The sequence below is a fragment of the Primulina tabacum genome, chromosome 6, assembly GCF_025594145.1.
Source record: "Primulina tabacum isolate GXHZ01 chromosome 6, ASM2559414v2, whole genome shotgun sequence".
Taxonomy (NCBI): Eukaryota; Viridiplantae; Streptophyta; class Magnoliopsida; order Lamiales; family Gesneriaceae; genus Primulina; species Primulina tabacum.
This window is the reverse complement of record NC_134555.1, coordinates 2,579,691-2,593,444: the sequence shown is the minus strand read 5'-3', so window position 1 is coordinate 2,593,444 and position 13,754 is coordinate 2,579,691. Positions and strand designations below refer to the sequence as shown.

The 13,754-nt window shown below is 34.2% G+C and overlaps 3 protein-coding genes across 10 annotated transcripts; all 3 read right to left on the bottom strand.

Annotated features, from left to right (window-relative positions):
* Positions 1–1,696: 1,696 nt before the first annotated feature.
* Positions 1,697–6,833, bottom strand: LOC142548676 (homeobox-leucine zipper protein HDG1-like). Of its 8 annotated transcripts, none has more exons than XM_075657147.1 (10): positions 6,637–6,833; positions 5,489–5,548; positions 5,101–5,315; positions 4,886–5,003; positions 4,103–4,780; positions 3,894–3,995; positions 3,585–3,797; positions 2,870–3,044; positions 2,432–2,796; positions 1,697–2,346 (listed from the first exon to the last, which is right to left on the bottom strand). In XM_075657147.1, the coding sequence occupies exons 2-10, from the start codon at positions 5,546–5,548 to the stop codon at positions 1,987–1,989; spliced, it is 2,286 nt and encodes a 761-aa protein (XP_075513262.1). In that variant the 5' UTR covers positions 6,637–6,833; the 3' UTR covers positions 1,697–1,986. The 8 variants fall into 8 exon arrangements, with proteins under 8 accessions (XP_075513262.1, XP_075513265.1, XP_075513263.1 ...); XM_075657150.1 differs by having other exon boundaries at positions 5,101–5,312; XM_075657148.1 differs by lacking the exon at positions 6,637–6,833 and adding an exon at positions 6,296–6,603.
* Positions 6,834–7,525: 692 nt separating this feature from the next.
* LOC142547997 (zinc finger BED domain-containing protein RICESLEEPER 2-like) lies at positions 7,526–9,031 on the bottom strand. Its single transcript, XM_075656372.1, has 4 exons — positions 8,732–9,031; positions 7,897–8,648; positions 7,748–7,784; positions 7,526–7,649 (listed from the first exon to the last, which is right to left on the bottom strand). The coding sequence occupies exons 2-3, from the start codon at positions 8,572–8,574 to the stop codon at positions 7,749–7,751; spliced, it is 714 nt and encodes a 237-aa protein (XP_075512487.1). The 5' UTR covers positions 8,575–8,648; positions 8,732–9,031; the 3' UTR covers positions 7,526–7,649; position 7,748.
* Positions 8,796–10,029, bottom strand: LOC142548363 (zinc finger BED domain-containing protein RICESLEEPER 2-like). Its single transcript, XM_075656661.1, has 2 exons — positions 9,545–10,029; positions 8,796–9,324 (listed from the first exon to the last, which is right to left on the bottom strand). The coding sequence occupies exons 1-2, from the start codon at positions 10,027–10,029 to the stop codon at positions 8,796–8,798; spliced, it is 1,014 nt and encodes a 337-aa protein (XP_075512776.1).
* Between the last annotated feature and the right edge of the window lie 3,725 nt (positions 10,030–13,754).

Below are 13,754 nucleotides of genomic sequence, written 5' to 3'. Positions count from 1 at the left end.
TAATAAGATTGTATATTAATCATAATACCCTTGAATTGTTTTCTTCAATATAATATGAAAATTAAAATTAGTGAAATTTTAATAATTAATATAATATTTAAATTTTTATTATATTTTTTATAAATTAATTTCATATATTTTTATTATTTTCAATCATTTTAAAAAAAATAAATTGAATTTATCTTAAATTAAATTTTTATAAATTTGTAATCTTGTTAATTAATTTTTTTATGGAAATAAATATTTTTTCAATTTTAATTTATTTTTAATGATTTAAATTAATTTTAATAAATGTAAATTATAATTATAAATATTTAATTATCTATAAAATTATTTTAAAAATATTTATAATTATTAAAAAAAACAATAATATCGTAATTATTACTAAAATTTTATTTAACATTAACATTCAAAATATTATTGTTATTTTAATTATTAAAGTAAATACATATTTACAAATTTATTTCTAATAAATATATTTAAATTAATTTTAATAAATGTAAATTATAACTATAAATATTTAATTATCTATCCAGTTATTTTAAGAATATATATTTAATTAGCATTTGGGGCATTTTGGTCATTACAATAAAATTTACAAAATTAATCCATTATTTTAAAATCATACCAAACATCATGTTATTTATCCCACCATAATATTAATTCATATATCTCATTTTTTAATCACTCTAATTATTAATCATTTACTTATTCCACCGTAAAAAGTAATATTTTTTTATGGATGACTCAAATAAGATATATGTCTAACAGAATACGAACCGTGAGACCGTCTCACACGAATTTTGTCATAATTATTTATGTTTCATGTGAAACCAATAGAAATTTGAGCGTTCAACCGGAAAGATGTTGGTAAGAAAATTGAACTCATTATTATTTAACTTTATATTCATCTATTCAGTAAATTTGGATAATTCTCGGGGAGTTAAATATTTGTTTTTGATATATGTTTGAAGGATTTTTGAAAAAAAATTAAATTTTTTTTTTAAAAAAAATAAGTTATGCCCGACAGCAGAATATTTGAATAGTTAAGTTACCACATAATTAATAAGAAGCAGGAGAAGGAACATGATTGGAGGTAATAAAATGATGATATAATGAAGAATCTGAATTTCTCACGCGTTGTATACACTAGTTACTCTGCACACATGGTTCGTGTATGTACAATTTTTTTTATAATTATCGAGAGATTAAAGTGAAATTTGACAAATTATCAAGAAACGAAAGTATTATTTGAATTGTTGGAATTTTAAAAAATAAAAATAAAAGTTTTTTTTAAAATTTCAAAAAACAAAAAACAAAATTGTAATATTGGTATGATATAAGGGCAAAATGAGAAAAAAAATCGGTGTCCATTTTGTCTCTATTAGACTCAACCTTAGTATAGAAGTATAGATATAATATATGATACTTGCTTGTTGACTTTTTTTTATTTTAAATTTAATATTTTCTAATAATAATTTTTTTACATTTAAAACTTAAAAGTTTAATTTTTTTTATTTAATGATTTTTTATATATTTTTTAAGTATGAATTAAATGATCATCTAAACATTGAATAATGTTGATAAAAATAAAAAAAATATTTTTACAAATCAACCACGTTTGGGGTCAATCATTTGCGCTGAACATTAAAAAGGAATGGCTGGAGTATGAAATCGGGACAGAACTATAATAGATAAAAACATTTTTTCACCCCAGTTGGTTCAACTAACAATGAATTAAAGATCAACCAACAAAATAATTCACGGCCATCTTTTTGTCTTCCTAAACAACAAGAAGCAAACATAATTCAATACAAGCAACAACTTGGTCTTGCAAGAGATTTAAGTCAATACCCGAACCACAAAAATAGCAACCAGGTTCAGGTTCACCAGAGGGTTCGTTCTTGACTTGAACCCATGCCCAAAAACGCCCGTTTTGACTTCCATATCAACCAGGAGCAGGTTTTTTTTCAGTGCACGGGGGCATCAGTTGGAATGGAGTCCAGTTTTGATACCGTGAAGTGTACGAGCAATGAGGGATTTGATGGTGTAGATGGATTCCATTGTTAGCTTGGCTGCTGGCAGGTTGTTCACCAGTATCTGGAATCCTAAAGTCAGAAAAGAACCACCACTCTCATTGGCACTAGGGGGCTTGCTGGAATCCGGGAAACAGTCAGGTAAAATTGCGAATCCAGAAGGCAAGAAAGACAAGTTGGAAGAATCTCCCCCACTCATCACCATATTCATTCCGGCAATTTCAACAGCTGCGTGAACTATGAGTGACCCTGAAGTATCAAAGAAAGTGTCTTGCAAAATCAGCACCCCGTTTCGGCTGGTAGGAGGAGCCTGCCAAGTCAAGATCAAATCAAATTTCAAAAAAAGAAAGATTTTACGAAGTTCTCAAGTTGAATTCAATGCAAGGGTGTCTCACATTGCCTCGGAGGATAGAAATACTATTGCCAGGCTCCTGGCTTTTGGGGATGTACAAAATTTGCTGTGTCGGCCCATCTTGGGATAAGACATCCCAATGGACTCGGGCTTTTTCATCCTGTAAGAATTCAAACAAACGTATTGGTGACACCGGCATCCAAACAGTCGTAGTAGCACTCAGTATGACACCAGACGGCTCCCCCAAGTCACCATAGCTCTTACGTATCGCCAACTTCGTATCATCAGTATTAATATCAGATTGCACTATTTCCCACTTGTGAACCGTGGAACAAACACCAGTGCAGAAGTTTCGAGTCATTCGTTGTGCCAGTTTTGCTAAGCTCTTCTTACCATTCAGAGTAAGTGCTGGAATACATCAAACGTGTTAGTATACTGCATTATTATTATTAAGGAAGCACAAAAGGTGCACAGATAGTACCCAAATTATTTTCTGCGGAGACAGTAGAAGACGTGATAGTAGCAGCAAGCTCACATTGCCGCTGCAGGATTGAAATCCATTTCTGGGCGCCAAAACCTATGCCGGATCGAAGTAATGGCTTGTAGATTTCATGGATAGCACTCTCATCGTATTCCGTGTGCTCAATCCAGGTAACCTGAAATTTGCTTTTCAAAGTTATAAGACTTTTAATGCCTAATAAAAAATAAATTATGACATCTAACAAAATGAAACAGTGAATAGAAAGATGATCAACTTTTGACATCTTAAGCAAATTTAAAGAACGTAAATTTGTAGCAAGAAAGATTTTACAGTCACATTAATATATGAAGTGCTTATCAATATTTAACCACAATTTTAGAAAAGATAATCAAAAGCATCTGAATATCAAGAGAGAAATTCCATCACCACATTCAACCAAGTCCGAGAATGAAAAAACAGATTAGTGTTGTGGAAAGGGATGAGAATTGAAATATCATCTGTTCAGCTTAAACAGTAATATTATCTATCCCAGAGTGGTTATTCTAAGGAGGTAGTAATCCTTGATCCTTCCAAGATGAATATCCAATTACTAAAAATTTCTGCATTATAGAACTAAAGAGAACAATCTGAAATTAATTAGACGTGCTGACAAAAATTGGTCAGCGTTGCATGTAAACAAGAAAATCCAGATGAAATTTTTATTGGTCTCGAATACCTTTGAACTACCATTTGACATATCTTGCACAACTATACCGGAAGGGAGCCTCCTGCAATTGACAGATGCATTTAAGCTTGGATTTTGGAAGATGGTGTCAATGGACACATCAACGACAGCCCAAACGTCTTCCTTATGCTGCTTGCAGAAACGAAGAAACTTTGCTTGCCGAACAGGTACCAGAGGTGATAACACTTGGAATTCAGCTTCCATCTGAACATCAAATATAATTAGAGCAATTAATTTCATCTTTATTTCATCTTTTCCTTTCGTTTTACAATGGTGTAGGGAGAGGGCGGAGTACCATACCAGTAGCAGTACCCCGTTTCGTTTTCCACCGGAGCCACTAAAAACCAAGTCAAGAATTGAGGCGTTGCCGATGATCCATGGAAACATTTCTGTCCAACGATTCTGCATAAATTAAAGTAAATCATGTCCATGAGATTGGAGCAATAAATTCATGCAGGGTATAAATTGAACTAATTCGTATATTAACAAAACTAGACGCAACAACTTACCACATCCAATAAAGTTTCCATGATGGCCTCGCAGTTTAGAATTATTGTACCAGTAGATCTTGTTGCTTCTGTCATAAGATTACTGGAACTCACACCTGTGCAAGGCGAAAATGTCTTTCTGTACTCCTCAAGATTTAATGTTTCTCCACCTCCTTCCAAACTTCGGAACCATAGAGGGCTGTCTAGTTGGGACAGCTTTATAAGCTCATTCATTGCAGCCAATGCCAGATCAAGAAACACGGATTTGTTGTAAGGAACATCAATACTATTCATGCCCATTGTAAGTCCGATTGGGGGCCCAAGAGGGAAATCACTTGAAACTCGATCGCCGAAATCAAGTCCCAAGGGCAATTGAGATTCCGTATAATTCAAATCACAGAATCCATCCCTAATGACACCAAGATCAAATCTTGAGTTTCCCATTACAGGGTGCATTGAACCTGCAGGTGTACCCAAGAATTTGTTTGCCAAGACTCCAAGTCGGTTAAGCTCATCTTTCAGACGTGCATTTTCGATCATTAGATGGTGATGCTCAATATGCACTTCCCCAAGAATAGCTGGGCTACCACAGTTGTTGCACATTGGGCCTCTCATTGCTTCCTTCATGGTAATGTTCTCAATGCGGAGCTTATCATTTTCTTGTTTTAGGATTGAATTTTCATGACGTTCTAATTGGGTCTGAATCACAATTTTTAAATCAGTGTACTTGTTCATGAAGCAGTTTTATAGATGGAAACACCGTGAATTTAAAATAAAATTGAAGCTGTAACATTGATAAATTACCTTGATTTGAGTCCTTCTATTCTGAAACCAAAATTTGACCTGCCTAACATCCAATCCTAGTCTTCTTCCTAGTTCTAATCTTGATTTCTCGTCAGGATGAGGATTTTCCTTGAAACAACTATAGCAACCAACAAAATTCAGCAAGCATACCATTTGATAATTACTCCAAAACTATTACAACTTATCAATACTGGATCAAAAAGAGGAAAACTTACGCCTCGAGTTCTTGAATTTGAAAAGGCGTGTGCCTGTGATATTTCTTCCTTTTTGATGACTTATTTTCAAGCGTTTCTTGATCATCCCCTGATGCAGCTTCAAAGTTATCGCTTGAAGGGCTCCCAAACTCATCCTCCTTTGTCCTTCCACTTAAATTATTGTCAAAACCTTTCCCCATCAACCCCATTTCCGCAGTATTCTCCCTCTTTGGCTGCTGCACAAGAATCCCACAACATATTACCGAAGCACAAAACCAACAACTATAACATAGACATTTCCCAGAATATGAACCCAAAAAAGAAGTAAAAGACAAAGAATTCAGAACCCGAAACACATTTTCTTAGTGCATATACAAGGGGGGAAAGGAAGAGGGAAAATGAGACATACCAGGGCAAGAGAAAGCGGCGAAGAGTTGAAAATGAGTTGAGGAGAAGATGAATGAACCATCTGCAGAGGATAAGACATGGAGTTATTAGACTTTGGGTTGAATAAACCATCAGCAACCATTGCAGCAATGCCACTGTCGTCCCTTAGACCTCTGCTATTTTTCAAAATGAAATCCCCAAAACTCATCAAACAAAGTGGACAAATATAAATATAGAAATAAATGAAAAGGCCACCCCTTTTGCTCTTCTACCAAGAGATAGGCTAAAGACTCGAACTTGTATTGTCCTACAGATTCTCTACATAAATAAGGTAACCAACGGGGCTGTAATTCCCAAGGTTTCATCTAATCACTCTCCACCTAAAGATAGCAAGTTCTTCCTCAGAATTAAAATCATATAAATGACCATGTAGCAACATTTATACCACACGCTAAAGCCTAACAGCCCATAGCACAAGCATTCACTGTTCTTTTAGCCTTCCGGATATTTTCACCCCAATGTAAGGCGATGAATGTATTTCACCAACCCAACTCCCACAAAATTTAAGAATAAACAAACGGGTTGGTAAAAGACAACGCTGCTCCCTTATTACAGTCTCGTACTAGCTCCACTTCTCCAGGGCCCCCTTGAAAAACCCTAGTTTCTCTAATCTTTAACCAAAGTTTTAGATTTCGACTATTCTAGCTGTCCTACTCCTCATCCCCAGTAAATAAATAAAGAAGGAAAAGAAAGGGCATTCGATTTCAACGGAAACAATTAATGGACGAAGGGACTTCTGGAGAAACAAGAAAACCATACAAATACAAACCTCACACACGCCAAATACGGACTTTTCAAAATCTCACTCACTCACACACAAAAAGCCAGAAAACACATCTTTCGCAACAAAAGAAAACGACACTTTTGATTCCTTAGCCTCTCTCTCTCCATTTTATTTACTACCAATCGCGGTTTCCGATTTCCGAAATCATGGAATAGAAGATACCGAAATCATGAAATCAGTACACGCATCAAATCTTTTTCACCAATATATAATAATTAGACAAAGCAGAAAAAGAGAAATTCAAAAAAATCCAGATTTGTGGGCCTCCTTTTTTCCCTCGAAACAATTATTTAATGAGCAAATGAAGCAGGCGAGAGCTGACTTACTGTGGACTTCGATGGCGCATATATAGTCGCGACAGTGAACTCTCTGATTCTTTTTTTTTGGCTTCTTTCGTTCTCTCTCTCTTCTCTCTGTTCTTTGTTAATCGAGAGACCCTTTTCAATTCTCTAGATCCACGAAGAAATCGAAATCACGATTTTGGAAGAACACATGCAAATGCAAATTTATAATTTAAAAAAAAAAAGCAAAATTTATTACAAAAGAAAAATTGTGTCATAAAGTACGAAATGGGGATAAATTTATTATACTATTTGACAACAGGTGTGTACAGGTGGGATTCACCGGGGGTCCCACTTTTGAAAAAATTTGCGTGTCTGGTACGCCCGCACACTAAGAATGTAAATGAGCCGAGCCGAGCCGAGCCGAACAGTATCAGGCTCGGGCTCGGCTCGTTAAACTATTTTCTCAGCTCGGGCTCGGCTCAGGCTCGTTACGAGCCTTTGGTTTGAAGCTCGGGCTCGGCTCGTTCAGAAGTTATGAAGCTCGGGCTCGGCTCGTTCAGAAGTTATGAAGCTCGGACTCGGCTCGTTAATGGCTCGTTTATCTTGTTTAATGAGCCTGGTTCGGGTTCGGCTCGTTAAACAAGCTCGTTAAGCGAGCTCGTTTCTGCTCCGAATCCAACTCTAAACCACAAAGTTATGCAGAAGCGGCATTCAATGAAAGAATCTTCAAATCTACATTCATCTCCAATTCAATACTACCCTTATTACAATACAGCAGAAAGGCCTTATTTGAAGAAGAGTTCCAGCAGATCATATGTCAATGGTGTTAGAATTAGTCCTGTTTTGAATATTCCTCCTACTTACATTGTTAAAGGTACAGTAATAAGTTTCTTTGGGATCGGTTCTTTTTTCTAATGATCAAATAAGAAAAAAACAACTTAATTAGACCCAACAACCTAATAGGAATTCAACATGATAAAACATAAAAGAATTTCCAGAGCATGAATGAGCTTGTTGTTCTTGCCTCGCTCCCTCGTGAACCCAACTTCAACAACCTAATAGGAATTCAACAAGATAAAACATAAAAGATATTTAAATTAAAACAAACAAACAAACTTCACCAATTCAATGATAAACATTCGATGGTAATGACCTTAATTCAAATGAATCTCCTTAAGCCCCGAATTTTCCTTTTACATACAAGCACAAAAATTCAAAATGTTAGAATTAACCAACCTAAATTAATAGAAAATAACACATATCTAATAAAGACACAATTAAATTAAATATCAATTTACTTACATTTTCTTTTCTCTTGACTTGGTACCGGGCACGTAACCAATCTTCTGCACAAAGCAACATCTGAACCGTATCCACTCCCAAATTGGCACGATATGAATCAATAACTCTACCACCAGCGCTGAAAGCCGATTCAGAAGCGACAGAAGTTATTGGAATTGATAGTACATCACATGCCATCTTTGACAAAATCCTAAACTTTAAGTTGTTCATTTTCCACCATGACAATGCATCAAATTCATCATCTTCTTCACACAATACAACCCCTTCCTCAAAGTACACTTCAAGTTCAGACTTCACTTGCTCCACACTATCAACATTCTTAATATAGTTGGCAAATGCTGTCCTCACTTTACCCTTTCCTTTTGCACTAACAATACTTGAAACACTAGAACTTTCTTTCTGAGCATCACCTGAAACATCCTTTTCAGCAACATTATTTGTGTGAGCATCAACATATTCACGATACAACAAACGCAATGTCTCACGAACTGTAACGATGTTCTCAATTGCATCAACTTCAGAATAGATTTCTGGAAAACACCATTCAATCAATTTCATCTTATTCCTTGGATCTAATACAGCTGCCATAGAAATTAACAAGTTACAGTGACCCCAATACATGTCGAATTTAGTCTTCATTTTGTTAACCATATCTTTCATGAAACTACCTTCACCCATACTTGTATTATTCAACAACCTCTTTATGTTATAAAGTTCAGGTAGAAACAAATTTGAAGTTGGATATTCTGAACCTGAAAAATGTAGATAACTATATTAGATATTCAGACAATAAACAATTTTATTAAGAAACAAGATTCAAGTTTAATATTATTACCTGAAATGATGTGGGTAACTTCATTAAATTCTTGAAGAAAAGAACAAACTACACGGACTTTCTCTCAATCCTCCTCACTTGGCAAAGTGTTATAAGTAGGATCCCTTTGTTGATATCTTGGGAAGACGTCCTTGAACTCTAGAGCAGTAGACAACATGCAATATGTTGCATTCCACCTAGTGCAACAATCCATTACTAGTTTCTTTGAAGATAATTGCAACTGTTTTGCAATTTCACTGAAAATATTAAGACGAAACTCTGAGGCAGATATGTGTTTCACACTCTCACGCACATTGGAAATAATATTGTGTATCTCCGAAAGGCCATCTTGTACCAAAAGATTCAAGATATGCGCACAACATCTCACATGAAACAATTTTCCACCGAGAGGAAGATTGTTTTTATAAGAGAGATTATCTTTCAACATCCGAATAGCTACATCATTGTATGTAGCATTATCAACTGTGATTGTCCACACCTTGTTTTCAATTTCCCATTCAACCAAACACTTATTCAACACATCACAAACAACTATACCTGTATGAGGTGGGGGGACATCACAAAAATTCAAATTCCGCTTTTGCAAATTCCAACTGGAGTCCACATAATGACAAGTGACAACCATATATGAAATTTTCTGATCAGACCTCCATAAATCCGTAGTCACACTGACCCTATTTATGTCCTTTAATTCTGCCACTAATTTTTTTCTCTATTTCATAAAAAGTAATACAATCTTTCTTGGCAGTGGCACAACTGATTTTTTGATAATGTGGACTAGAATTCTTCATCAGTAAGTTGAAAAATTCATACTCTGCAAAGACGAATGGCAATTCATGAACAATAATCATGTGAGAGACAATCTCCCTGATCTTCGCTTGATCGTATATGAAATTCTGCACTGCATTAACAGATTCTGACTCCGACATGGTTGTGCTTATACTTATATTTTTTTGTCCTTTCTCGTTCATCCGCTTCCTTATACAACTTCTGTTATGCCTAAGTAAATGTGATGTAGGACCAGACTTAGTATATGTCATTCGATGTTTGCAATGAATACATTCAGCCTTTATCAACCCATCTGAAAGAATAATCTCTTTAAAATCAATCCATACAGGAGATGTGCGTTTCCTTTTCTTTGGGGCATATGGATTATCACCTTCATCTTGAATATTATCAAGTTCAAGCACAGCCTTGCTTTGAGAAGTTTCATTGGTATCATTTGCACTTGGTTGAACTCCTCCCACAACAGGAGTTGTGCATGATTCTTGAGCAGATGATGTGTTTGGAGTCGACATGTTTGGAGCTGATGAACAACAATAAATACATTAATTAGTACCAATAGATTACAATACTCATAATATTGCATTCAACCAATCCACCCAGCTCGTACAGAAAACACTCTTTAATACGGTGAAATAAACTAGTTACTGTTACCCTCATTGCAGTAATCAAGAATACAGAAACATACTGTATCTACAAAAACAAACGTTAAGGGAAACAAGAAAATCTCATTCAGCCAGAGTTTTAAACAGAAACTGGACTCTATATGACAATATGAGTTTCTTAACTAGACTAAATTCATTGTCGTAGCAGCAATATTCAAACACACCTGAGAGGCTGAAACTTTTGAACTTTTGTCTCTAATTGTTTTGCCCACTATATTTGGAGATGAAACCAAACCGGAATCAGAGCTAGGGTTCGCGACCTATATGATCTCCAAACTCTCGATTCACGCCTCAATCAAAGTCGACCCAGACGGTACAAGGATTTTCAAGCCCTCGGCGTCGGCGGAAGAACGGAGAATCGTCGGAAATCGTACGCGGTTTAGAGGTGGACGGGAAAGGGGTCTCGCTACCTATACACGCTCAAATATACCGATTTCTGCTTCGATAATGGTCGACCGAACCTGTGCTACGACCGGAGACCCTCGGCGACGGCGGACGGAGGTCGGGAGGCGCGGATTCGGGGGGAATAGGTGAGGTTACGGGAATAGCCGAATAGGGTTTGGGATTTGGAATAGATGAGGATGAGGTTACGGGAATATGCCATTATTGCCATAACATTCACATTTTTAATATAATTTTTAATTTATTATTATTTATCATACATAATTATTTTAATATTATAACTCATTAATTATCTCAAATTCGAGCTCACGATCTACCTAAACAAGTCGAGCTCGAGCCCGAGCTCGAGAACCACTTAAACAAGCCGAGCTCGAGCTCACGAGCCAGCTAAACGAGCCGAGCTCAATTTTGAGCTCACGAACCTATTATCGAACATGTTCACGAGCTAACGAGCCGAACATCATTAATCTCAAGCTCGGCTCAACAAAATTGTCGAGCCCAAAATAAGGCTCGGGCTCGGCTCGATAAGCTTAACGAACGAGCCCGAACCAGCTTTTTAACGAGCTGAGATCCGAAAAGCTCGCGAACAGTTCGGTTCATTTATATCCCTACCCCACACTCTCGTCTTACTGCGAGTGGGTTTCACGCCATTGATTCAATGTCAATTACTAATACGAGGGTCTCACTAATTTTTATATGTGAGATGAGTCAATTCTATCGATATTCACAATAAAAAATAATATTATTAGCATAAAAAGTAATATTTTTAATTGATAACTCAAATAAGATATACGTCTCACAAAATACGATCCGTGAGACTGTCTTTCACAAGTTTTTATTTAATAACAATTACGATCACGCCTAGACTAATAAAATAATATAATTTATTTAGTATTATATATTAGATGTAATAGAATTTTTATTTTGCAAACATTAATTTAGTTATTATTTATATATATAATATAATTTTTCAAATATTTGATTTATTTATTATTTTTATATTTAAAATGATATAAGGAAATTGAAAAATTATTTATCATGTGTATAATAGTTAATTGAGAAAAATTAAAATAAAATTTGATAAAAATTGTTTTAAATTATTAATATATACATAAAATCAAATCTATTATATGATCGTTGTCAATTCCTAATTATCCCTACAAATTTTTAATTCCCTCGCGTTCATTCGTAATCAGAGAAAATGACATAAAAGTAAGTACTTAGTTAAATAATAAAAATTATATTATCATTTCACTTATATGATCATTATTTTTACATACTTAACGATTGTGCCAAATTATAATCTATATTATATAAAGGGAAAATTTGAAAAAATAATTTTAATGTCCCTCTAATAGGCTCAAGTATTATATATAATAGAAAATAATAACAACAATAATAATAACAATAATAATAATAGTATTATTATTATTACGAGAAAAAAGAGGATAATAATAATTATTGTTGTTGTTGTTTTTACCGATTTGTGAATTATGAGTTAGTGAGTCGGATATAAGGTTGCATCTTTGTTGAAAGATTTGAGTGGATTTGGTTTTAAATTCAGTGTATTTATTGAGCTCAAACTTAAAATGAAAGATTTGAAATATTGTGTTTGTCCAAGTATAGTTTTTTCAATCTAGTGACCAATGATTTTAAATAATGAAATATTTGATTTTAAAATCCTCCTAAAAATTCAAATCTTTGAATTCAGGCACAACCTAAGATAAATTGTGGGAAATTTCACGTGTATCAGGCATTAATTTTGTAAATTATTGTCATTTTCGAGAATAGAAATATATTGACAACAAGACATAACATTCAAGATTTATTAAATTTAATTCATTAATGCTTGCTAGATATGGTTCCTTGAATAAAACATAAAAAAATAAACCTTTTAAAAGTTTTGAGACTTATTTTATTTGAATAAATGCATTATAATATTTTTCATGCAAAAAAAAAAAAAACAATTTTGCCAAATTAGCACTATTTTCTTTTATTCAAATACCTTTGACTCACTTTAATGATAAAATATAATTTTTTTATTATCTTAAATTTAGATGATTGATAAATAACGATATTAAATTGTTTCAAGATCCAATCGTTTCTTGTAGTTTGTAATTTAAAATTTGAAAAAATTGGATCAAGACAATTAGTTCAGACAGTACATAAATAAGTAAGCCACTTAAAGAGAGCTCAAGCTGCAAATCATATGTTTTCTGACTGTGCACAAACTTAACAATTACAGTTCCATTACATTGATCTGAAATGAGCGAATCAAAATGGATAATGCAACCCAAGCCATTTAGTCTACCGGTTCATGTCCTTTCCATCACATCAAATAAGTGTTCACCTATCACTTATAGTCATGTCACATCAACTTCGTGTCATTTCCATCACTTCAAATCAGTATGATTCTGTCAGTTACGTTAATCGAGGTAAGATTTTACATGTTCTCGCACTCGAGTGCGGCACTATTATCGAGGCTTCCCAGGTAGTGAGTCATCAGCCGGGGGATTTGCCCGAGAGCTCGGGCCTCTAGTTGTCTAGGTGGATGACTTCCCGAGTACTTACTTGCTTTGCAACTCACGAACCATTTCCAGTCATCCTACAATGATCCGGTTTTGCTATTTAATATCCCGGATCATCCATGACCGGGGCTCTTCCAAGGATATCACTAATTAACAAATTGTCTCGCGTTATATTCAATAAGTGTCCACGAGAACCAAATTTATTAAAGAATATTATTCCAAATATGAGCCAATAACATACTATGTCTTTTTAAATCTCTATTTTATTTTAAATATAATAAAATCCGTCCATGGATCAAAATGCATGTATTAATTGTAATCAACGTGCTTAATACATATTACCGAGTGCACCGTGTAAGAATACAGATTTAACGTATGAAAAGAACCCATGACGTTAAGGGGTACGAAAGATTTAAGGAATTATATAATTTTCATTTTTAATAATCAACGTTGGGCAGCAAAACTGATCAAATGAGTACTAATCTTACCAAAAATGCAATATGTAGATCAACCAGCAAAATTATTGTACATTATTTTTTAGTACGTTTTATTTCTTTAGCTTGATTTATAAATTATTATGTTAGCTAAAACGTTTGTTCAGTGCACATCTAATGATAATGACGGTGAGTGTTCCAACCATTTTCC

Coding starts and splice junctions, on each gene's coding strand:
- LOC142548676 (XM_075657145.1), bottom strand. CDS start 5,674: ATGAGTTTTGGGGATTTCATTTTGAAAAATAGCAGAGGTCTAAGGGAC. Junction 3,996..4,102: donor TGGAAACTTTATTGGATGTG/GTAAGTTGTTGC, acceptor TAATTTATGCAG/AATCGTTGGACAGAAATGTT. Junction 2,347..2,431: donor TTTCTATCCTCCGAGGCAAT/GTGAGACACCCT, acceptor TTGACTTGGCAG/GCTCCTCCTACCAGCCGAAA.
- LOC142547997 (XM_075656372.1), bottom strand. CDS start 8,574: ATGGGTGAAGGTAGTTTCATGAAAGATATGGTTAACAAAATGAAGACT. Junction 7,785..7,896: donor AAGTCAAGAGAAAAGAAAAT/GTAAGTAAATTG, acceptor TGTATGTAAAAG/GAAAATTCGGGGCTTAAGGA.
- LOC142548363 (XM_075656661.1), bottom strand. CDS start 10,029: ATGTCGACTCCAAACACATCATCTGCTCAAGAATCATGCACAACTCCT. Junction 9,325..9,544: donor TTGCCATTCGTCTTTGCAGA/GTATGAATTTTT, acceptor TGTGGACTCCAG/TTGGAATTTGCAAAAGCGGA.